The sequence below is a fragment of the Sceloporus undulatus genome, chromosome 2 (genome assembly GCF_019175285.1).
Source record: "Sceloporus undulatus isolate JIND9_A2432 ecotype Alabama chromosome 2, SceUnd_v1.1, whole genome shotgun sequence".
Taxonomy (NCBI): Eukaryota; Metazoa; Chordata; class Lepidosauria; order Squamata; family Phrynosomatidae; genus Sceloporus; species Sceloporus undulatus.
Window position 1 is genome coordinate 61963959 of NC_056523.1, and position 25974 is coordinate 61989932.

Genomic DNA, 25974 nt, shown 5'->3' on the forward strand with positions numbered 1-25974 from the left:
GATCCATCCATCTGTCCATCCATTCATCTGTCCTTCCTTCCTAAAAACAAGACACTATCCTGTTTCATTACAGAGTAATGTAAGCATTTTATTAACCAAGATTTAATTTTGATAATACAGGATTAGGTAAGTGAATGATTAGTATTCTATACGGGAGACCGTAATAACAGGTGTCTGCTGTATCAAAACAGATAATTGGACACACGCAGTATGCTGTGGATATTGGAACCCAGATTCCTGCATTGCCAGTGCAACCTTCTGCAGTTATATCACCACCTTTGCAATTGCAGCCTGAAGCATTGCCTCCTTGCATCATTCCTGAAGGTCTTTCACAGAGCATAATGACTGCAGCTAACATGGCAATGCCAATAGATCATGGTCTGCCTGTGCAGTCTACTACTTATCTGCAAACTCAGCCAGATAATCATCAGCCTCTAGGTCAGCAGGTGCCACCTGCAGCCCCAGTTGTCCCACAGGCAACAGAATCTTCTCAAGAGGTATTACATATTTCTTACAGTTATGTATTCCTTAGTAATGAATGTTTGGTGTTGTTAAGTGTGAACAAATTAATTGATGCACTCAGAAAAGTTATTTTCTTGATCTCCTAGGTAATAAGTAAATAGATCCACTTTTAAGATCCTCATCTGTTATATTTCATTAAGATTTAATGTCACTCTTTGGAAATCACTCCAATTTTGTTACTCTTCATACATTTAACTGAGGAGCTTCCTGTCATGCACATTGTATAATTTCCTGTCATACATATTGTATAATTCCTTCACTCAGTTTCCTCTATTAAAATGCCACAGTTATAATACACAAGTACTTAAAGCGTAAGCTTTTGTAAGTCTCTCAACAGAACTGCCATCAAAGGTATCATCAAAGGTATCAGACTTTCCTGTACCAGTTGCCAGCACTTGATACTTTTTATTTGAAAGAATAGCTACAATGTCTAGAAATTTGTTATTTGTTTTTTGTTTTGTTTTGTTTTTTAAAAGTCTGGCCAAAAGACAGTTTGAGCTGCTGGCACAAAGATTTCTGAAAGAAATCAACTATTCAAATCAGTGGGAATTATGGACGCTCAACCATGGTTGGAGTTGTGCTTGTGGTACATGAAAAAATGTGTTTATTTTGCACACATATACAAATTAGCAACATATCTGCTGATAAATGATGTCCACCTCTTTATGTTATAGGAGCCTGCAGTACTAGAGAAGCAGCAGTCACTGTCACAGAGCTGCGAAAGGTATTCCTGCCCAAAATTCCTACCAAGCACAGGGGATCTGGAACATTTTCTAGGCTGAGCATTAAGTTCATATGGGATAGCAATTATATTTCTTAGACATTGCTCTGTGTAAACTGAAAGTATAATGGGGAATATGCCCAGCACTGCCTGGTGGCTGTGTTCTGTATGAGATTTGGATCACAATGAGCAAATTGTGTTTCAATTCTCCATTATTGATCTCCAGAATACCATTTTAAAAGAAACCCTCAAGTGCCTCCAAACCATTTTGCTAACATGCTACAAAATGCAGAACATCTGGATATATTGTAGGTAGTGTAAAGCCTGTGGAAAAGAGGGTGAAAGTGAAAGCACCGAGTTGCTATTGTAGGTCCGTACATATACTAAAAAGAAAATGGGAGGTCTTTTAGATTACAGTAATAAATTAACTTCGTAAAGAGCAACTGGTTTGTAGTGTGACTTGAATGACTTCTGTGAGCTTCAAGCATGGATGAAATTTCAAATCTTACCATTTTATTGTAAATATCTTAAGACCATTTTAAAAAGAAAATACTTGTCCATTACAAAAGCCAATAGTGGGGCAATATATTCATTGTTGTTAACTGCTTTCGCATTGATCTTGACCCATCGTGACCCTATGGATGAGACATTTCCAGGCCCCTCTGTCCTCTACTGCTCTGCCCAGCTCCTGCAAACTCATATTTGTGATCTCTTTAATAAAGTCCTTTATTGTCTTTTCCAGTGATTCATGCCTTCTCATGATGTGTCCAAAGTATGACAGTCTAAGTCTTGTCATCTTGGCTTCTAGAGATATTTCTGGCCTGATCTGCTCTAGGACCCATTTGTTTGTCCTTTTGGCTCTCCATGGAATCCTCAGCACACTTCTCCAGCACAACATCTCAAAAGAGTTGATGTTCCTCTTATCTTTTTTCTTGACTGTCCAGCTCTCATATCCATATATGGTAATAGGGAATACAATGGCTTGTATGATTCTGACCTTTGTGCTGAGTTGTATGTCTTTGCATTTTAGGATAATTTCTAGTTCTTTCATAGCTGCCCTCCCCATTCTTAATCTTCTTCTGATTTCCTGGTGGCAGTCCTTGTTCTAATCAATGTTTGATCCCAGATATGAGAACTATTTTACTATTTCTATTTCCTCATTTTCTAGTTTGAATGTGTGTAAGTTCTTTGTGGTCATTATTTTTGTTTTCGTTATGTTCAACTGTAAGCCTGCCTTTGTAGTTTCTTGTTGATCTTCTTTAGTAGTTGTTCCAGGTCTGTGAAGTTCTTTGCTAGTATTATAGTGTTGTCGTCATATCTCAGATTGTTGATATTTCTTCCTCCTATTTTCACTCCTCCCTCTTCCATGTCCAAGTCTACTTTCCTTACAATATGTTCAACATATAAGTTGAATAGGTAGGGTGATAGGATGCAGCCTTGTCTGATTCCTTTGTCAATTGGGAACCATTCTGTTTCTCCATGTTCTGTCCTGACAGTAGCCTCTTGTCCTGAGTATAGATTTCTCATTAGGATTATTAGATGTGTTGGCACTCCCATGTCTTTTAAGGGTGTTCCAAAGTGTTTCATAATCTATGCAGTCAAATGCTTTGCTATATTCTACAAAGCACATGCTGATTTTCTTTTGGAACTCCCTGCTATGCTCCATTAGCCATCGTATATTTGCAATGTGATCCCTGGTGCCTCTTCCTTTCCTGAATCCTGCTTGGACCTCTGGGATTTCTCTCTCCATGTATAGTTGGAGTCTATGTTGCAGAATTTTGAGCATGATTTTGCTTGCGTGGGAGATTAGTGATAGTGTCCTATAATTGCTACAATCTCTTATGTCTCCTTTTTTGTGGATAGGGGTGTATATTGATCATTTCCAATCTGTTGGCCATTGTTTTGTTTTGCAAATCTGTTGACATATGTTGGTTAGCTCTAGAGTTGGCTCTGTCAATGTGGATTGCAACAGTTCTATTGGAATATCTTTTGTTCCTGGAGTCTTTTGTTTTTTGCCATTTCCTTTATTGCAGTTTCCACCTCAGTTTTTAGAATTTGGGGTTCATCTTCATATGGCTCTTTGTTCTTTGTGTCCTTCATGATGTCATCTCTTTTATATAACTCTTCTGTGTATTTCATCCACCATCTTTTTGTTCCTTCCTGGTTTTGAATTATGTTGTTTTTATTGTCGTAGAGCATCTTGGTCCTTGGTTTGAACTTTCATTTGATTTCTCGAATCTTGTGAAATAGGTCTCTCGTTCTTCCCTTTTTGTCATTGTCTTCTATTTCTCTACATTTGTCATTGTTGTAATTTTCCTTATCTTTGCTGACTAGCTGTTGTACTATTGCATTCATGATTCTTAGTTTATTCCTATCTACTTTTTATTTTCTCTTCTTTCCTTTATTGCTTGTAGCATTTTATCTGTCATCCATGGTTTTTTCACTTTCTTTTTGTCTGTTGGAAGTGTCTTTATGGATTCTTCTTTTATTATGTCCCTGGCTTCAGACCAAAGCTCTTCTGGTTCACGATCTATTATTCTTAGCACTGCAAATCTGTTCCTTAGATTGTCAATGAATTATGTGGAAATGTTGTTTAATTCATACAGTATTTTAGTATGATGACTGGATTTGTTCTCTTCTTGAGTTTTACTTTTATTTTTGAAATGAGTAGTTCATGATTTGTGTGACAATCAGCATCTGGTCCAGTCTTGGCCACCAGGGTGAACCTTTGCCATCCTTTACTTCCAATTATGTAATCTATTTGTTTTTTTGTGTTGGCCATCTGGTGATGCCCATGTGTATAACCTTTTCTCTGGTTGTATAAAAAATGAGTTTGCAATGAATAAGTTGTTGGCTTCACAAAAATCTATTAGACACTCACCTGCTTTGTTCCTTTTGCCTAGTCCAAATTTTTCATTCTTATTTACTTTGGCAATACCTTTACACAGAAGCAAATGTGGTAGCTTCTATATTTTTGTGGCATCTGTGTAGGTCCTAATAAAGGTTCCTCCCTCACTCAGTGTAACCTCAAAGTAATAAGCCCCCATGGATGCTGACTGTACCAATGGAGAGAGGTTCCACACTGTTATGGAGTGGGCAACTGCTTCTTGTTGAAATCGCTTTCACATGATAGACATTGGTAGAGGCATTGCCTCCTTTCCATCACCCCCTTATGATTTTTAGCTGATGTCACCAGTTGCCACTGGCCTCAACATTTTATAGCTATTGTAAACTTTTCCTTTTTGATAATAATGGCTGTTGGCACAACCAAATCCTTGTCATGCTGAGAAAAATATGCTTTCGGGTTTGCTTGCATTAATGCAGGGGTGGGAATTATGCAGCACTCTGGATGTTATTTGACTGCTGGATTTCTCTTCTTTTAATTCCTATGCCTTTTCTACTCCATACTGCAAAGCTATATGAGTCCTGATCTTGCTTCTGGAAAAGAGATGAGTGACAGCTTTGAAGGTACAAGTGGAAGTGGAAAACAAGAAGGAAAATCTTCAAAGAAACATAAGAAATCAACACGTACTCGTTCTCGTCAGGAGAAATCTAACAGGCCCAAACTGACAATTTTAAATGTAAGTTAGTTACCTTTGTTGAGGATTTATTTATATGTTTGATAGTGAAATAATTACTGGATCTTTTTATAGGTATGCAACACAGGGGATAAGATGGTGGAATGTCAGCTGGAAACACACAATCACAAAATGGTTACATTTAAGTTTGATTTAGATGGAGATGCTCCAGAAGAAATTGCTACTTACATGGTAAGATCTTTCTTGACTTGGAACTTTTGGAATATCACTGAAACTTTAGTCAATCTTGTTTATACATCACAGTCATTCTTGTACAGTTAGAAGAAATATATTTGAGGTCATTTGGATATAATGATGTTGCAGAGCTGGAAAATTTCTGTTCAACATTCTGTTTCTGACTTTGCTTTTAGTCTGTGGGTAGGGTAACAAAGCTAAAGAGGTTTCTTGACTCCTTGTGAATGAAACACTACTTCTGTTTTGTCTTTATTTAGGAATCAGATAATGTGAGGTAGGCAGAATAATTTTGATCCTTTAAATTTGCCACTGACATGTAATTTCTGTATCCAGAATTTGCTTCTGAGGCATACAGTACATAGACTTGCTGTTGAATTGGTTCAGAAAAATTAATATCTCTCCCTATTGTTCTGATAATAGATTCAAAACAAGGGCAACTTGAAAGTTCCTAATGATATATCAGCTAGTGCTTGTAGTTTTTGCATATCCATTTGATGTAGTAAAGCATTAATTTACTGCTAAATCAAGATAAACCAGGCCTGCAGCAAATGGGCCAAAAGGAGCAGCTTCCAGCCATGGTGTGTATATGACATATGTCCTTGGAGTGGCCAGAAGTTGCTCTGAGGCCACTTAATGTGACCTAAAGTAAGCAGCAAAAAATCGCTCTTGCTGGTGGTTCATTTGGTATATCATGGCAGCGGCCTGCTTTGAGAGTGAGCCATGAGGTCGCCATGGTCCCAGGCTGATTGGAGCCTGATCATGGCTGGAACGGCCAAAGGCTGCTCCTAGCCATGGGTTTGCTTCGTCCCTGTTCTCTAATTTCTCTATTGTTTTCATCAGAAATATTTGGAATAGAAAGATTAATTTTGATCAAATCCAAACCATAAGCTACAGCACAGATACACTCTTTTTGATAGATGTAAACGTCCTTGGCACTGTATATTTCTTTTTTAAAAAGGAACAAACAGCACAGTTAATTGGATAATCTATTGACTAAGCATAGACTGCAATTATTAAAATATTTTTGTGCATTCATATAGGTAGAAAATGAATTTATATTGCCTACTGAGAAAGAGATATTTATTGAGCAACTAAAAGAAATAATTGACAAAGCAGAAGATATGCTTAGTGAAGATACAGAAGGAGAAAGAAGTTCTGATCAGGGTGCAAGCCCTCAACAAGATACTTACAGGATGGAAATCAACGAGGTATTTTCTTATTAATAAACAGTGGTGCATGATGACATTATAGCTTACTTTAATTAGCACAAAAATAAAAACTTAAACACTATGTATGTAATTTTTGTTAAGTTGGTTGCAAACACAAATATTTCTAAGATAAATGCCTGTAGAGTACTAATTGTCTTTTTTAAAATTTCAAACAGGACAATCGGCAATCCCAAGCAAGAATGCCAGTGTATCAACAGAATGGTAAAAGTGTTTCTGTTAATATGCATATGTGTACATGTGTCATCCCAAAATGATGAAGTCATTCATTACCTATATTGAATATCAACACTTACCTATTTTGAGATCATATCAACCTGACCAATAGTTGGAGTATGAAACATGCCTCAACAGCTGAGGTTTAATTAGAGTCACAGTGTTTACAGGCTTCCAGTTTAAAATAAATTACCAATCAATAATTAAGACTAATGGAAATGAAGGTGGTTGGTGGTTTTTACCATTTCATATTATCTTTGTTCCTTACTCTTCTTTAGTCTAGTAAATCAGTTAAAAGGTTCATAACAGCATATATCATAAATCAGTGTTTACAGTGGGCTAATATTGAATTTAGCCCCATATGTTTGTTTTTGGAAATGAAATATGTGAATAATTATTTTAAAATAGTTTATAAATTGAAGTCTTTTCTTTAAAAATTATGATTTGGCTGCAAGTGTAACACTATCTGTTTTAATTTTCACTGGATCAATTAACTTTGTGGAGGCATCATCTTTAAAAGTGGTAGTTCTGAAATATTATTACCGTACTACCACAACACTAGTAGTGGTGGTACTAGTAATTGTTGTTATGAGCTCAATAATGCCCACTTCTTGCCTTTGAGAGGTATACAGACTGAATAGCCTTCTTTCTGATTAGTTCTCCATACAGGGAAGCGTTGGTTTATCATTTGTCCTGTTGTGGAAAATCCAGCTGCTGAAGCCCCAGAATTCTCTCCATCCATTCCACAGACTTCAAAACAAGCTGAAGCCCCAGGTACATTTTTTTATTTATTTCAGGGATTTATATCCTGCCTTTCTCCCTCAAGGTGGGTTACTATAATTTAAAAGGATAGAGCTAAAACATTAATTACAAAAGTTAAAAAATAATTAAGTATTACTAATAATAATAATAATAATAATAAAATTTATTTATATACCGCCCTTCTCAGAATCAGGGCGGTGCACAACAAAAGGCATACAACAATACAATAATACAAACATAATTTAAAAACAGTACAGTACAATTAAGACAATAAAATTTGTGCCAGCTTGACAATGCTGACGGACGGGGGTGGGAGGGGAGAGCATTCTGGGGCGAAATAGGGGTAGGCCTGCTCGAAGAAGTAGGTTTTCAGCCCCTTCTTAAATTGAGCTAGGGAGGTGGCTAAGCGGAGCTCAAGGGGCAGTGAGTTCCAGAGGTTGGGGGCCGAGATGGTGAAGGCCCTCCTAGAGGTGGAAGCTAATCTAGCCTTTGGAACTCTTAGAAGTTGCTGCCCAGATGATCTGAGTGTGCGGGGCGGATTATATGGAGAGAGGCGGTCCTCCAGATACCCTGGGCCCAAGCCATTTAGGGCTTTATAGGTAATAACCAACACCTTGTACTGCGCCCAGAAGCGAATAGGCAGCCGGTGAAGATCTTTAAGCACTGGTGTTATATGACTGGCCCTGGATGTACCAGTGACCAGTCGGGCTGCCATATTCTGCACTAATTGCAGCTTCTGAGTATGGTACAAGGGTTGCCCCATGTAGAGCGCGTTGCAGAAATCCAGTCTAGAGGTTACCAGAGCATGTACCACCGTTTCAAGGTTCCTCTGGGCCAGGTAGGGACGCAGCTGGCGTATCAGCCGAAGCTGATAACAGGTGCTCCTGACTGTCGCATCCACCTGAGATGTAAAGTGGAGTGACGAGTCAAGGAGCACCCCCAGACTGCATACCGAGTCCTTCACGGGAAGCGTGATCCCGTTCAGGACAGGTGGAGCCACAGCCATCCCTGGACCGGGGGAACCTATCACGAGTACTTCCGTTTTCTCTGGATTCAGGCTGAGTCTGTTTTCCCTCATCCATCCCATTACCGACTCCAGACAGGCCACGAGAGGAGAGATGCCATCCCCGGTCACTGCATCAGTCGGAGACATAGAGAAGACTATTTGGGTGTCATCAGCGTACTGATGACACCCAAATGTTAAAACAGCATAATTGAAACCAGTACATGCAAATGTTACAAATTTAACTCTGTGCATCTAGACATTTGCCTTCAGAGTACCTTCAAGAAAGGAAAAGCATGAAAGGATAGGAAAAATTACTCTAGGAAATCATTTCAAGCAAGGCTAGTTGATTTTTCTTATTTTATGTGCAAAGTACTATATACATTGATGGCACTATATAATTAAACAATCACTGTCATCATCATCATCAGGATTTGGATGCTAAAATAGAGGTATTGACAATAGTCTTGCACTTGTTCAGGAAATATATATAGTCACTGCCTGCTGACAAAGCATAGCCAAAAATCCAGAAGCAGGAGCAGGGAGACGTCATCTAGAAATGTGTGTGTCCCAGCAGTTTAAAGTAGCAATTATCTTTTCAGGAAGAGGCACTTGTTTGAATCATTCATTACCCAGGGGGACTGGAATAGCTTTGGGGCAAGCAGTAGCACTTGTGAGAACAAATGAAGAGTCAGTTTAGTTCAGAACCTTACTATTTAAGGAGTACACAATTATGGACATTTAACGTGATCGTATGTTGATTTACACATGCAGAAGCAATTGCAGCTCTTGTCAAACAAATGCATTTTAAAGAACTATATAACACACAGAACACCTTGTTATTAATCTCAATTTTCCAGCTGGCTGAAATGGAGCAGTGCATGATTACTGCTAATAGCCAATAAAAATGAAATATATTTCACATTAGATAATACTGTCAGGTAGAACTGCCACAGATAGTGAGAATAGCCTTTCTTTTAATATGACATTTCAGCTGGGCACCTGGCTGCAAAGCAAACTGTAAACATTATTTTTGCTTATTTCAAAAAAAAAAAATAATCCCAAACAAAATTGCCTTAATGAGAAGTGTTCATTTGCATATTGGATTTGCTAGAGTTTTATTTCCTGTTGAAATATTTCTATGGTGCATTGCAATATACAGATCAAATATTAAAACCTAGGTTTTTACAAAGGAAAGTATCATTCTCTGAAGTCAGAGTATTTATTTGCTGCTGTTGTTGTTTGTAGATCTAGAGCAGTCGGATGATCAGCGGCAGAGTTCTACCATAACAGACAGACAAAACAACATGGCTTATCAGCAACTTTCTAGTCAAAGGAGTGCCTATGAGAGCCCCAGAGGAACACCTCCTCCTTCTCCTCTGACACAAGTCTCTGCTCAGTCTGCATCAACCTCCCTTTCAGAAGTTCAATCAGAAATACCCAATGCAGCACCCCCAGCAACAGCTCCACCTCCTCTTGAAGAGGCTGCTGAAAGTAGTAGTCAAAGAGAATGCCCTCCACTACAGCCTGTGGTACCCAGTCGACCTGACACTCCTGTCCATAGTGCCACTTTGCCCGAAGAGTCTCAGCCACCTCTAAATCCCCCTCTGCAGGCACAGAAGCAAATAGATGAAAAGGCTTGTGTCTGCAATGTAGAAGCTGAGCCCAGAACTGCTGGGCTGCCAAAACAGGTTCAGCCTATTCTTGCGCAGACAACAGAAGTCTGCCCACTCCCTACTGTCTCTGATGCTACTATTTTGGAATGTCAGCTTCCAACACAAATCCCCCATCTGCCAGACGACAGTCAGCCTAGCCAGATGAAGCATTCTTTTGAAGGCCAGATACTTCCTGTGACTGCTGTCCCTGATCCTCTGGTTCCTACAGCACCTCAGCTTTCAAGTCCTCCTCCCATGTCTGTAACTGTCCCCCAGATTCCCCTAATGCCAACACAATCCCAGCCTGCACTGTCCAGTGGTCTTGCTGCAGGTGTACCTCAGCCTCCTTGTGCAGTAGAGTCAGATGGTGAAGGACCACCCAGAGTTGATTTTGCTGACAACACAATAAAAAGCCTGGATGAGAAATTGCGAAACCTGCTTTACCAGGAGTATGTCCCAACATCTTCTGCATCAGCCGCAACGCCAGATAGTTTCATACCTTTAGACCAAGGGGATGGTGAATTTAATTTAGCATCTTTGCCTCCACTTGTGCTGGATTTGAAAGTGCCAGGACCTGGCATGGATGTTCATGCAGCTGAAGACAACCTTGTAACCAGCACAACAGCTCCTGTTTTGGCAAGTGCACACATTGATTTACAAGTCATTCAAACATCTGCTGAAAATGTTGCCTCTAGTACTAGTAGCTTATGAAATCTGAATTCAGAATTGAGGATCCAACATTGTTATTCTGTTCTAACGAGGATCACAATGCAAAATACATAGTTATCCATTATTGCTGCAAATTAAGTGTATGTATATCAGCAATGGATAACTGTGGGAGGCTAAGGGGCCCATATTAGCCTCTTAGGATCCCCGTGGGGTGGGGGTGGGGGCTCAAACTGCCAACAAATATCCTATGCAGGGCATGGGAACATTTTTGTCCTGTTTTTCATTCCCTGGGCTGTTTTAGGTCCAACAAAGGCATTTTTAATTACAGTAAGTGACCCAGAGGGGCATTTATAAAGGCCTGTCATTTGCCTAAAGTGGCCCAGCGGATGCCAGTAATGGGGCAGAAATGCCCACAAACCTCTACAGGGCATCTGGGAGCCTTTAAAAAATTACACATGGGAGGCCCTGGGGCCACGAAAAGGCCCTGGGGTCTGCATGAATCCCACAAGCCACACTTTGCCCAATTCTGGTATGTTTAAAACAATGATGCACCTTGTTAGTTCATTGATATACCTTGTTAGTTTATTGTGGTGATCCTTAAAGATCCAGTTGCATTTAATGTTTGACACCACATGAAGATGTGTTTGTCAAAAGTGTAAAAATTCTTTCCAGCAGTAAGCAGAAACAGATTGCACTGACACTTTCATTTCTCTTTTTGGGCTGGATTATTTATTAAGTAGGCTACAGAAGTTTCAAAAGATGAAATTAAAACAAGCTTCATCTCCTGTCTGATTTCTCGAACCAATGTGTATACAGGGTTTCTAGTGGATTCTATCCTATAAATTCAGGGAGCTCTCAAGTTCTGAGAGAGCATCTGAACAATTACCCTGGGTGGCAGTGGCCCAATAAAGCAGTACAGTGCTTTGGGGAAACTGCAGCTATGAAAATTGCTTCTCTTCTCAGAGATACACCAAAGCTTGGTGGTGATGTTGGTGGATGGGAATCTCTGGATTAATCATAATCCTTTCATGGTGGAGGAAATTTTCAGAATGAAATCTAGATTTCATCAGAAAGTACTCACAATTGAAATGTTCACCTCAATTTTTTGTATATGTTTAGTTAATGATTCTATCTAAAATAATGGACTGAGATCCTACTTCACATTTGTAAAGATAGTTACAACTGCCCTAAGAAATGGACACACACACACTCCCAATAACCCATTGTACCATGGAGGTCTGCAGTGTAGGCAAGTGGGGCAGTTCAGAACATGCAGCTAATGCCCACTCATCACACTGCGACTCCTATATAAGGTGGGTTTTGGGAGGTATTTACGGGCATGGCATTAGTGCCACAAATGTGGATACATACCATAGTTGAGTACAAAGTAGTTACAGGTTCGTAACTTTAGGTTATGAATCTGTAACTGCAATGCAGGATTCCAGCTATGGACTCCAACTGTATGTAGTTTGTCAGCATCTACTGTCTTAGGGAAAGGTAATGCAGAGATGGGAAAATGCAAAATAATTAGACTTATTTTGGGACAAAATATAAAAATAAGCTTGAGAGGCTCTGCATACTCATACAAATAAAATTTTCTGCTTGGTCTTAACAAGTTTCATTTATATTTTGGTCCTTTTGATTAAAGGTGGGGAAATCAGATGTTACTGGCACCAGCCTCCAGTCTTCAGAAGTAAGCCATGCGTCAACAAGCAGAGCAGGTAGCAAATCATGGGAAAACTTTGCTGTCTGTACTTTATTATAAATAGCCTTTCGACTAACAAATATAGATATACACTAATCTTTGGGATTTCTCTAGATGTTATCATTAAGAGATCTAGGAACGTGGTAGTATAGCTTTGTTACGACAGTTTCAATAGAACTTCAGTGTCTTGTCAGTATTCATATGTAACTACTTACACATACCTAAATCATAACATATGATACAGATCATGGCACATTTATGCAAAATATGGATGATAACATCCTGTACATGCAGTGGGGGAGGGGAGCAAGATCACATCCATTTTGACTGTGGGGTTTGGGCTAGAAGACTTTGAATTTTTGATATATGCATTTGCTATTGGGATGTTCCATTTTCCAGCATATGGTGGAAAGGTGTGATCTTGTTCATGACCTCACATAGGGTATAGAATATTATTGTCTGAATCAGATCCCATGCTTCACAAACTGGTTATTACTGGGAAAATTGGACATGCCAACAGCATTAATTGTGACAAAACAATTACAGTCTCATATTTTCTTTAAACATGAATTTTGTTAATTACATATAATTTGGATCTCTGCACCCAAAAAGAAGGGAGAAAAAACTTTTCATGAACATTCACTCTGCATATTTTTCTAATAGATAGCTGTAAAAAAAAAAAAGAGGAAGACTAAAAAGAAAGAGTGGGTAGACAAAAACATGCATAGGAATCTTGCGTGAACAGGAATCTTACCATGAGTCTTTTAAGGGATTTTAACGTCATTTAATAAGAGTGTACAAGACATTGGAGGATATTTTACCTTTAAAAATTCCAAGCAACTGGAAAAGAGAACGAGATAATTATTATGCTTGCTTGCTTGCATGCTTCCAGTAAAATGTACTGTCATTGCAACCTAACTCAGCAGGCATTATATTATAAATATGGAAAAGAAAGTATATTGATTTTGAAAAACACAACACACCCTTTCTTATTTGACAAGTTAGGGACAAGAGCACTGCCAAGCCTTAAATAAGAGACACCATTTTACAGCCATTGTATATAGTGGGACTTGAACATCAGTGGATTTTGGTATCCAGAGGGGATCCTTGAACCAAGCCACTACCTCCAATTTGTTGCACTGAACATATGTCTAAATATTCACAACAAGTATATTGTGATGGTTTCAGGATTTGTATCTACCTCCACTTAATTCTTGTACATCTCAGTTACAATCCTGAACCTCAGCATATCATTTTGTGAACTAGACCGTTGTACATTGTGCATGTGATTCAGTTAAGTAAAGAAAGTATCAGCGTGTTAATCTGTAGTTTGTCCTAAAATTTAGATATCCAGATGTATGTGTATTTATTTTCTTTCTAATGTATGAAACAGGTCAAGCTTCAGCTTCTGTTACTTCAGCTACTGTTGCCATACCATCAGGACTCCCTCAGGTATTGTAAATTTAAAATTTATTGCTCTACTATTTTTCTTTTTACATTGTTTCAATTGCATTCCTCAACCAATTGTAACTAGTGAATGCCACTGTTAATTCCTGTGAAGATAAATGTTTTATGTCTGATGACATTCTCCCACTAGACCGTTTTCATATTTGTTATTTCAGGTTGCTTTTTCATCATCAAATGTAGCTGGCCAGAAAGATGCTTCTAACAGGAATGAAAAGGAAAATGCTCTAACATTATTTGAAGAAAAAAATAAATCTCAAAAAGATGGCTCTCTAGACTCCAGCACAAGTGCAAAGCAAGTTGAAACAAATAGCAGTACACCAGCAAAAACAATTGGCAGATTTTCAGTGATCAGCACACAGGATGATTTAACCTTACCATTGGTGCAATCCCAGAGATACTCTGCACCACCAGATGTTTATCTTGATGATCAGCCTTCTAGCCCTGATAGGAAGACCTCTTTGCGACGTGTGCAGACAGCATCCTCTGTTGATCTTCTTTGTGGTCATGATTCAAGTGATTCTGGAGATGAATCTCTTCAGAGAAAACCAACTGCAGCTCCCTCATCACCTCAGAGCAGTAGTGCAGGAAATGACTATGTTAAAAAGCACTCCTCTTTTCTTCAAAAGGCTGGAAAGTCAAGTTCACAAGCTCTTGATTCTCCTAATGGTCATGGGTCAAAAATACCAACTATCAATGTATCATCTTTCCACTCGCACTCATCATATGTGAGCAGTGACAATGATTCAGAGTTTGAAGATGCAGACATGAAAAAAGAACTGCAGAACCTGAGAGAAAAGTATGTTGCATTTTCATTCGAATGTGAGGATGCATTTGGCTACTTATACGTAGACCAAGTGCTAAGTTGTTACAGCATTTACAATTGGCCCCTTTCATATGGCTGTTTGCCACAAGGTGGGATTCCAAAATACTCCATACATATAATTTCCTTTTCTATGCCTTAGTTCTCAAAGAGGTAAACCTGAATCTTGGCTATACTATGGAAGGTGATGGACATGACAAAATGTTCGTCTCATTTTCTCCCTGCAGTCTATAGCAGGGATGGGCAAAAGGGATGGGCAAAGTACCAGAGCATTTCCCCAGCACTCCCATGTGCATTTCATTATGTTCTTTTGCAAAAATGGTTAATCGTGATCCAGAGTTGGCTAGCCTTAAAAAACCAGCACAGAGAGAGAGAGAGAATGAGTGTCTGAAAAGGTTACCCAAAATAGCATTTAAATTACCAGTCCCCAAGACAAAAGTTGGAGTGTGTCCAGAGAGAGTGACCAGAATGGTGAAAAGTCTGGAACAGTGCCCTGTGAGAAGATATGTAGGCCCCATTCCCACTATGAAAAGCTCCAAATCCTGATTCGAGCTTTATGTCCATAGTTTCCACTGGAAATCGATCCCGATCCTCATGTTATCGATTCCAGTGAGAAAAAAATGGAACAAATGCAAAAAGCTTGGGGTATTTTGGTAGCTGGGTTTTCGAGGTTTTTCCCCAAAGAATCGATTCTGATACGATTCCACCAGGTGGGAACACCATCAGAATAGATTCTGTTTCTGTGGGAGGGACAAGTGGCAAAGAGCTGTCACTATCTCTCCCCAGAGACACCCCTGGTTCTGTTTTTTTATTTAAAAATGTCATTGAAAAGTGGCTATATTGCTGGAGCAGCCACTTGCAAAGTGGTCGCTTTAGCAATCTAGCAATTTTTCGATAAGAGGTTTTTTTAAAAAGAAAGGGGGAATCCATCCACCTTCTCCTCCTCCTCCCAGGTCCCCTGGCCTTGCCTCCATCTCCTCCAGTCTCATCCTCCTTCTGCTCCACCACCTCCTTCTCCACTTCTACCTCCTACTCCCTGCTACCTTCCCCGGCCTCTGCGCTCACTCCTCTTCCTCGCCTGCTCCACCACCACCCCCGAGGCCCCAGGTTAGGCACTCACACACACACTCCTCAGGTGTTGGAAACCCTCTGGGATGCGCCGCTCTGCTGTCCCCCGCCCTTGAATGGAGAAGGCACATCAGAGGGCCGTCCCTCAGCCCACGAGTTGCTGTGTTCTTCCCCCATCCCACCATCCAGATCCGTCAGGTCCAGCGCACCTGAGGGGGCCCGGGGGGAAGGCCATCTGCCGTGGTCTGAGATGCAGGGCCCGCCACTAGACTGGCCCCCGGAGTGGCAAGGTGAGGGGCCCTGGATAGAACTTGATCAGAGGAAAGTAAAGCTCACTGGTACAAAGGGGTTCTGGGGGGGGGGGAGCTGAAAGGCTGCTCCACTTCCCCTGGCCCCAGTGGAAATAAGGGTTCCAATGGATAAAAATCGATTCCAAAAGGATCCCTTTTCATAGTTAGAATGAGCACCAGATAATAGGACCCAAACTATAGGAAAGGAGTTTCTACATGAACATTAGGAAGAACTTCCTGATAGTAAGAGCTGTTTTATAGTAGAACACCCTTGAAGAGTGGTGGAGTTTCCTTCTTTGGACGTTCTTAAACAGAGGCTGGATGGCCAGCTGTTGGTGGTACTTTGATTGTGTCTTCCTGCATGGCAGGGGGTTGGATTTGATGGCCCTTGTCGTATCTTCCATGATGGTATGACATCTGAGGGCTGCAATTAGCTATTTTTGTGTCCAGAATAATTGGGGCTAGGGCTGGGGGTGTCAGGCATACCCTACCAAGTTCCAGAGATGAAAACCAAATGTTTTACTTTCAAGGTTTCTTCTTTCCTGTTGAAAATGCTATTGAACAAAGTTTCGCTACCAGTCCTGAAAAAATACCAAAATCAAGACTCAGCACATCCAAATGAACATCATCCAGGGTCAAGGGTGGATCACTAATTAATTAGACACAAATCTTCCTCACGTATCCTCCCACCCTGAGGCCTTGCTATTTACCAGCAGACCAGCAGATATATTAACATGTAAATCACTTCCTCTCAACCAAGGGTCACGCAATATTATTATTAGTATTAGTAGTAGTAGTATTCTGCTTTTTCACAATGGAATCAAAGCGGATTCCAACAGTATAAATAAAATATCAAACAATTACCCCCCACACATCCATGCCACCATTCTCTGAAGATGCCAGCCACAGATGTAGGTGAAACATCAGGAATAAATTCTTCTAGAACTTGGCTACATAGCCCAAAAACCCACAAAAAACTATGGATGCCAGCCATGAAAGCCTTTGACTTAAAAGTTTCAAACTGTTTTTTGCTTCTGGTTGCTTCCTTCCTACTACTGTTGCTGATTCTCAGAAAACAGTGATACCATATCCCTTGATCTATCCATCCTAACTATTACCCAAATTTCCTTCTATTATTTTATCTTCACACTCCTGCATTATTTTTCTTACTTTCTTGATTTTGTTTTCTGCATCTCTGCTTGACCTTCATCATTCTGCCTGCCAACTCCAGGCAACAGTATACCACTGAATACCACCCACGGCTAAATTAAAATATCTCTGTTTATTCATTATGCTCCTTTACTTGGTTTGTCTTCAGGATGCCACAAGCCTTCTAATAATTGTTTCTCTCTCATTTGTCTTCCTTTTTGTCCTGGGTTACAAGTGATTCTGTTCTTGGATGGTTTTCTTTCTACTTGCCTAATTACTCTTCCATTGTTTCCTTATAGTTCTTCTACTATCTTCCCCCTTTCATCTGTGGTCCTCTTAGTCATTTCCATGGCTGGCATCTTCAGAGCATGCTTGCCTGGAAAAAAGTGGCTACTCTCCGAAGATGCCAGCCACAGATGCTGGCAAAACATCAGGAAGAAAATCTTCTAGAACATGGCCACATAGCTCGAAAAACCCACAAAAAACTATGGATGCCGGCCCTGAAAGCCTTCGACTTCACATCTCCATTGACTCTGTCTAGGTGATCTCATTCCATCCTCATGGCTTTCTATACTATCTATATCTTGATGTTTCCCAGCTCTATGTTTTTACTCTAGAATGTTCTCCCTCTATCCAGTCTTGCATCTCCAAATATTTATCTGACACTACAGTTTGAACTCTTAAAGTCAACCTAATCTACTTGGTCATCCCAAATAGAGTACACTAATTCAGTCACTGCAATTCGTATGATTGTTGATTTACCATTAAGCAGTCAGTTCATCGGGGCTGCTCTGACTGAAACTAGCACCTTTCCCTTCACACCCTTCTTTCTTTATTGACACACTGTTATCCACCATTCACATTATTGAATAAACATGTAGCCAGAATCCTCTCTTTTGCTAGTCCCTCCCGAATTTAGATTGCAGTCTCAGTTTGTGAAGGCTATGCAAACTTTGGCGTGTTACAGACCGCCTGAAAGTGGTGGTCTGCCACCACCGCCATTCGTGGCGCCGAGGAGCCCCAGCAGCCAAACCGCGAGGCTCCCTGGCGCTTCTTTTTGCGCCCCGGAAGTGGCACTGCGAGTCACTAGTTGTGCACTCACGGCGTCACTTCCGCTGTGCGACGTGCGGATGCTAAGCATCCGTGACGTCAAGATGGCTGCGCCCATGTAGAACGGGCGCCGCCATTTTGTACGTCCTCAGGACGTACTAGGGTTAGGGGCGTGTGTAAAGCACGTCCTTTCCTAACCCTAGTACATCCTGAGGACTTACTTTACACCCATTTGTAACGGGCCTTTGTGTCAGCTTTGTTGCTGTGTCCCTGGGCTTGGTGGAGGTTTATCTCTGGCATAATGCATCCCCTTCCTGGGCCTATCCCTTCTCTGACACTTTTTAGGTTCTATTGCTGGTATATTGTTCTGTTGACAGATCTCTTGAACCAGATAGCAGAAGGTAGTTACATATAAGCAGTTTGTCACAAACAAAAAGGTTGTTTGTGAATAAATAATATGTATAAACGTATTCGATGTGTGCTTGGTAATGTAGTTGTTTTAATTAAGGCATTACTTAAATGTGACACATAACAGACTGCTTTTACTGTTGTTCTTTAGACATATGAAAGAAATTTCTGAACTTCAGAGTCAACACAAAAAAGAAATAGAAGCTCTGTACATTCGACTGGGAAAACCTTTACCACCAAATGTTGGCTTCCTTCATTCTGCCCCACCGAGTGGCCGTCGAAGAAGAACCAGCAAGAACAAATTAAAAACTGGGAAATTATTAAACCCTGTTGTTCAGCAGCTTAAAACAACAACATCCAATGCAAGTACGTTTAGCAGATACAAATCTGTCTATCATAGGTGACTTTTACAGTGCAGTCTGTTTACAATTGTATATTTATGATATCCTGGATAGTGAAGATAGTCCATGTAAGTCCTATCAGAGTGGCAAGTTTTTAAATTGTGGATTTTCCAGTCAGGGGGATTTTGTTTTAACAATCTATTAGTTGATGAATAACAAAAGGGTAAGACCTGTTAGAATACGTTTACAGTTGGCCCTCCATTTTCACGGGGGATCCATTCCAGACACACACACCCATGAAAACGGAGGTTTATGCATATTCAAGCCCCATAGGCTTCAATGGAGCGTGTGCCTGTGTATGCGCTTGGGGTGTGTACCCCGTTGAAAATAGTGGAGGTCACCTCTACGCAGATTTTCAAGGGCGCAGATCCGAGATCTGCGAATTAGGAGGGGCGACTGTAATTACCATTTTTATATTGCTTAAGCCAACAGAGAAGTCCACTGCCGAAATAGTAAATATTAAATCACAACACAAAAAGACTTGAGAAAGCATTGCTTTGTGGTTTAAGCCAGTGTCTTACAATCATAGAGTTGGAAAAGACCACAAGGGCCATCCAGTCCAACCCCCTGCCATGCAGGAAATCTAAATCAAAGCATCCCCGACAGATGGCCACCCAGCCTCTGTTAAAAACCTCTAAGGAAGGAGATTCCACTACACTCCGAGGGAGTTTGTTCCACTGTCGAACAGCCCTTACTGTCAGGAAGTTCCTCCTAATGTTGGGGTGGAATCTCTTTTCCTGTAGCTTGCATCCATTGCTCCGGGTTCTAGTCTCTGGATCAGCAGAAAACAAGCTAGCTCCCTCCTCAATGTGACATCCCTTCAAGTATTCAAACAGGGCTATCATATCACCTCTTAATCTTCTCTTCCCCAGGCTAAACATCCCCAGCTCCCTAAGTTGTTCCTCATAGGACATGATTTCCGGACCCTTCACCATTTTGGTCATCCTCCTTTGGACACACTCCAGTTTCTCAACATCCTTTTTAAATTGTGGTGCCCAAAACTGGACACAATATTCCAGGTGGGGCCTGACGAAAGCAGAATAGAGTGGCACTATTACTTCCCTTGATCTAGATACCATACTTCTATTGATGCAGCCTAAACTGGAAAACAGAGAGAGTTTGTGTCTATATTAGTCTTGTCCATGAACACACGTACCCTCTGAAGAGAGACCTGCTCCCTCCTTTCTTAACTGATCCGTAATCTCAGGAAATGGAAATGTGCCCATTGTCCAGTAACCAAAAGGAGGCTTGGCATAGTGTGATCATGCAATTATGCTTTAATGCTGATCTTGGTGGGGAGGGGGTGGTTAATGGCCATACTTTGGGCATTTTGGATGTGTCTTAATGCTCTAATGATAATGCGTGAAGGAGAAAGGAAGAAAAGCTAAAATTCACACACACACCCCACCTCCTGTTGCTGTGTGCCTTCAAGTCATATCTGATTTATGACACTCCTAAGGTGACCCTATCGTGAGATTTTCTTGGCAAGATTTGTTCAGAGGAGGTTAATTATTGCCTCCTCCTGAGGCTGAGAGCATGTGACTTTCCCAAGATCACCCATTAGATTTCATGGGCAAGCTGGGAATCGCACCCTTGTCTCCAGATTTGTAGTCTCACACTTAAACCACTATCCCACACCAGTAGCGTCACTGGGGTGGTGTGGGGTGTGTGGATTGCACCAGGTAACACCCAATAAAGCAGTGACACCACAGAAGAGTGGGTTATACCCAGTCAGTCCCCCTCCTCCTCTGGGGCCTTCCCAGGGCCTTGGGCCCGCTCTCCTAGCCACTGCGTGGCTTTCTTGGCTGCCGGGGGCCCATGGGACATGCTCTCCTGGCCACTGCAGGACTTTCTGGGTCACTGCAGGGTCTTCTAGGCTGCCGGGGGAGCATGGGGACCTCTCTCCTGGCCAGCACAGGACTTTCTCGGCCACTGCAGGGTTTTCTGGGGAGTGTGGGGCCCGCTCTTCTGGATACCACGGGACTTTCTGGGCTTCCGAGGGATAACAGAGTGTGCTCTGTTGGCCACTGTGTGGCTTTCTGGGCTGCTGGGGGAGCATGAGGTGTGTTGTCCCGGCTGCCGTGAGGCTTTCTGGGCACCAGGGATGTGCGGGGCCTTCTCTCCCAGCTGCCACAGGGCTGCATGTGCATTTTTCCAGTGTGCGTGCTTGTGTGTGCACTGCCATGTGGTGCACAAACCAGAAGTCCTGCCCCCAGATGCCCTGCCCCCCCCCAGCTTCTTTTTTAAGCTCTCCAGAGTTTGTCTGTCTGTCCATGGCCTCATTCTTTTTCTTCTCTCTCTCTCTCTCTCTCTCACACACACACACACACACACAATCCTGTAAATATATGTGCAAAACAGATTTACTGTTTAAGAAATAATTTATTTCATCAACTCTTGGCATCTTTCTTGCTTTTTTTCTACCTTCAGACCTCCTTCAGAGTACCTTCAAATATAAATGAAATATAAAATGAACAGTCCTGTTCATATGTTTAAAAATACTGTTCATCTCCACCTGGGTGGTCCTTTCTGATTGGTTAGATCAGACTAAGCACTGTCAGATAGATCAGTAACTGTTTCCTCCATGTTTTCATTTGCCAGTATTTAGTTTGGTCTAACCAATCAGAAAGCCCCCTTCTCGGGGGGAAAAAAGGTCCTTTTAAAGATAAGACTGTTTTATTTATATTTCAGTTATATTTTGCACATGGAGGTGGATATCTCTGTGTGAGCCTATGTAACAAAAGGGGCAGGGATAAAGTCTTTGCTACTTTTACAGCAAGCTAATATCAAAATTCTGGAAATGTTTTAGGTATGATAGAAAACAGAGCAACCCCAATTGCATAGTATGACAGGCAGGGACAGGCCCTTATTCCTTCTCAGACTGTCTCTTAGTCTCACCTTAAATAAAAGCCCTGCTCCTGTCCTTTCCTCACCATTTCTCCTACTTAACCTCATCAGACACCCCTGATATCTACAAAGTGCTCTACTCAGGAAATGAAAAAAGGAAAAAGAATGGAGTAGCATTAATGTTGAGGAAAGAACAAAAATCAATCAGAGGATATAATGTAAAGTCCAATTGAATCATGTCAATAAAGTGTCAGGAAAAGCCAATAAACATCACCATAATCCAAGTATATGTGTCAACCATAGAGACAGAGAAAGAAGAGATCGAGAAATTCTGCAGTTGAGTCCAGAAAGAAACTGACAACACACTGAAGCAGGATTGCTGGATAATCATGGGAGATTGGAATGCCAAAATAAGAAGCAGTACAATATGAAAGAGAGTAGAAAGATTTGAGCTAGGTTCAAGAAATGAGGCATCAGAGTGACTGCTAGAGAGTTGTGCTAGGCCAACAACCTATTTATCACAAATATGTTCTTCATACAACTGAGGAGGAGACTGTACACATGGACATCATTGGATGGATGATCAACACAAAAATCAAATATTACATAATATGGAACATAAGATGGAAAAGCTCCATTTTTGCAGTACAGACCATGAACTGCTAATATCCAAGATTAGAATAAAGCTGAAGAATACCAAATCAACAATCATGCCAAAATATGATCTGGAAAATATTCCAACATAATTTAAAGAAAGTGTAAGAAACAGATTTGCACTATTAAACTTTGTTGACCAAGAACCAGAACTGTGTACATAAAAAGGAGTGCAGAAACACGATAACTGGCCAAAAAGAAGAAGAAACCACAGATGACAGATCAAGCTCTTCAAGCAGTTAAAAAAAATGAGAAACAAAATAAAAGGGAGATACTGTAGTAACAAAATTAGAACACCAAAGTTCTATTATGTGTGTGCAAGAACAAAGAGAATCAATGCAGAGAAATAGAAGCCAGCAACGAAAAAAGAAGAACAAGACATCCCTTCCACAAGCTCTGGGAATTCAAAGAGGAATTTAGGCCAAGGGTAAGGATGCTGTGCAATCAGAAGAGGAACATAATACATGACCACAATGAAATTTTAAAAATGATGGAAACAGTATACAGAAGAGCTGTATAAAAATTTGAAAGGATAAATGATACATGGGAAGAAGAAACTTATGAAGATGAACCTAAATTTTGGAAAGCAAAGTGAAAGGCGCATTCAAACCAGTGGCAGATGACACCTGGTAGTGGGGTAGAACTTCCGGGGGCAGGATTTCTGATCCCAGATTTCCGATGGGGTTTCTGGTGTGAGGGGTGCCTGAAAAGCCCCTCCACGGGGCCTGTGCACTGGGAAAAGCCCTCCCTGCAGGGCCTAGGCACCGGGGAAAAGCCCCTCTGCAAGGCCTGTGTGCCTGAAAAAGCCTCCATGCAGCCCAAACAGTGCCCACGGGGGGCAGGGAGCCGACTTGGTTTCACCCCTCCCTTCTTGGGTGTCACCCTCCTTCTTGGGTCTGCACCCCTTACATCTCCCCTCCCAGTGACACTACTGACTCAAACTAATATAAAAGAATAAGTCTCCAGGAACAGATGACATACCAATAGAACCACCACAAGCCACAGAGGTGGAATCAAGCTCAGCTTTAACTAGCATCTGCAGAAACCAACAAGGATCTGAGACAATAACTGAAGAAGGTCAAGGAGGAAAGTGCCAAGGTTAGCTTAATGCTGTATATTAAAAAAAAATAATAATAACGGCCACGGAAGACCTACAAGAATCATCCTAGAAAAAGAGAAAATTGAAATTTCCCTTGGATCAAATATTGATCAGAATGGATACTGCAGTCAAGAAATTAGAAGAAGACTAGGACTGGAAAGGGCAGTGATGAAGGAAATGGGCAAGATCCTAAAGTGCAAAGATATAAATCTGAACACCAAAAGGAGGATTGTCTAAGCCATCATATTCCCCATCACCATGTATGGATGTGAGAGCTGGACAGTGAAGAAAGCCAATAGAAAGAAAATTAACTCATTTGAGATGTAGTGCTGGAGAAAAGTGCTAAAGATACCAGGGACAGCGAAAAACACAAACAAATGGATTCTAGAACAGATTAAGCCCAAACTCTCCATGCTGTGGAGATAAATAATAACTTGATGCTGACAACAATAATAAACCAGTTGAGATGTTTAGTTGGCACCTGTTCAAACTATCTTTCCAGTGTTTGTTGTTTCACAAGCTTTTTAGATACCACTTTAACCCAGCTGACTCTTTCATGCTATTTTTATGATTTTGGTGAGTTTCATTTATTATTTTTGTTACATATTAATTGCTTTCTTATTTTTATAATGTGCCCTGGGAACCTGAATTAAATATACTTTAGACATATATTTGGGAGGTAAAGAAATAATGTTGTTTACCTCGCTATAGATTTGCCATAATACTATTATGCTCCTTAACTGTTAACAATATCATTTTCCTTTATTGCTGTCTGATGTGTTCTCTCTTTCACTGAAAGACAACCCTGAATTGACTTACCTTCCCCAGCAAATAACAAATATTTAGTCTACTGTTTTGGCCAATCCAGTCCGGTCTGTGAATACTGTTTTAAAATGATTGTGTGTGTGTGTGTGTGTTGTTTGTGTGTGAAATGTTTAGTCTACTGTTTTGACCAAATCCAGTCCAGTGTCGAAAACTGGTTTTAAAATGGTGTGGTGTGTGTTGTCTGTGTTGTGGTGTGTGCAATATTTTAAAATAGAAGAAAGAAATATTTTTAAAAAAAAAGACACCAATAGCAAGCACTAAAATCAGAACCTCACAACGAGTTCTTGAAGTGGCCAGTGCTGTCACGGTGTAGTTATTAACAGCCCCTCATGCCCTATAGTGGTACCTCCTGAATATGCAGGAAGGACCGTCCAAAAAAGTGGACCAGTGAGGCGCAGCTCTGAGTACCGCCAGTTGACAACCAGGACATTAAATATGTAAGATATTTTGGAGGTCTAAATTCTCCAAATTTATTATACATTTCTTTTGCTGAAGTCCATTGATAAAAAGTTGACAGGCAGAGACCACATTCTTTCACTCCATATGTTCTGTTTTTTACAAATAACAATATATGAAATGTCAAAACTTATTGACATCTTATGTCCCCCTATTTTTTTTAGCTTAATTTTTTACTGGCCCGGGACCTAAAGGCTGCACCACTTTGTGTGCCCATGGGGAATTTTCAACATCTGTTCCTAATTAACAGCCTCCCCCACCAGCTGATAACCACACAGCCCTGTAGATACTTTTGGAGTTCAGCCCCCAGCATCCCTCACCCTTGTTTTCTGGATGGAAACGCTGGAAGTTAGTAGTCCAACCACATCTGAAGGGCTCAATGACTTCGACCCTACATTGAAAAAAAGATTGTCAAACTAAAACAACGTTCACCAATCCTACAAAAACTTTTGCCATGGTCTCTCTGTCCTTTGTATTCTATCTTTTTTGGGAATTGCCACACTGAATCTCTTCTGTGAGTTCCACCCTCCCCCAAGCCCTACATCGCCACACCCCACCAAGCGGCTTGGTTTACTTGCTCTGGGCTGTTCATGCGCGTTGCCCTCTGTATCCCCTCTCCTCATCGCTCGGTCTACAGTCAACTCCACGCGAATGCTTCCACCTACTGGCTGTTTGGATGGTGGTTGGTGGTCTAACACACAACATGTAAACTAAACTAAAGTTAACAATCATTATCTTGGTTTACCTGCTGTGGAATTGGATTCAGCTTCCAATTCTTCAAGATGTTCAAGTCCCCTTCAGCATTGAGTTGACATTTGTATACCAATTTATTTCTTTGTACTTGGTGATTTTTGCATGTATCCTGTTTAGGCAATGGATCAGACTGCAAGGATGTTCTGGCTAAAGAAAATGCTAAAGTTAAGCCTGATTCTACTGAAGGAACTGCACTAACATCATCCACATCAGCCATACTTGGAAAGTCAGTTCAGACACAGCAGCCCTGCTCCGTCAAAGCTTCCTTGTCTTCTGACATCTGTTCTGGATTAGCTACTACTGAAGGAGGTGATGCTCATGGAAATTCTGGCCAAGGTGATTCTATATGATTAGGGACATAATTCATTCTATGCTGACATTCGTAATTATTTTGCAACATTGAAATGAAAGGTGTGTTAAAAGTTGAAAATGGGA

General features: G+C 40.8%; 1 protein-coding gene across 5 annotated transcripts in view; it reads left to right on the top strand.

The window, feature by feature from the left end:
* Positions 1–25974, top strand: part of WNK2 (WNK lysine deficient protein kinase 2) — a 143771-nt gene that overhangs the window by 79329 nt on the left and 38468 nt on the right. For all 5 annotated transcript variants that reach the window (XR_006102104.1, XM_042451144.1, XM_042451146.1 and 2 more), the window contains exons 13-25: positions 192–497; positions 1197–1246; positions 4659–4824; positions 4897–5013; positions 6057–6224; positions 6401–6446; positions 7116–7232; positions 9472–10514; positions 12196–12268; positions 13646–13704; positions 13875–14515; positions 18656–18870; positions 25657–25875. Coding sequence is in view for 4 of the 5 variants with exons in the window: in XM_042451144.1 (XP_042307078.1) it covers positions 192–497; positions 1197–1246; positions 4659–4824; positions 4897–5013; positions 6057–6224; positions 6401–6446; positions 7116–7232; positions 9472–10514; positions 12196–12268; positions 13646–13704; positions 13875–14515; positions 18656–18870; positions 25657–25875 (3220 nt within the window). In the remaining variant the exon portion in view is untranslated. The remainder of the gene's footprint in view (positions 1–191; positions 498–1196; positions 1247–4658; positions 4825–4896; positions 5014–6056; positions 6225–6400; positions 6447–7115; positions 7233–9471; positions 10515–12195; positions 12269–13645; positions 13705–13874; positions 14516–18655; positions 18871–25656; positions 25876–25974) is intronic.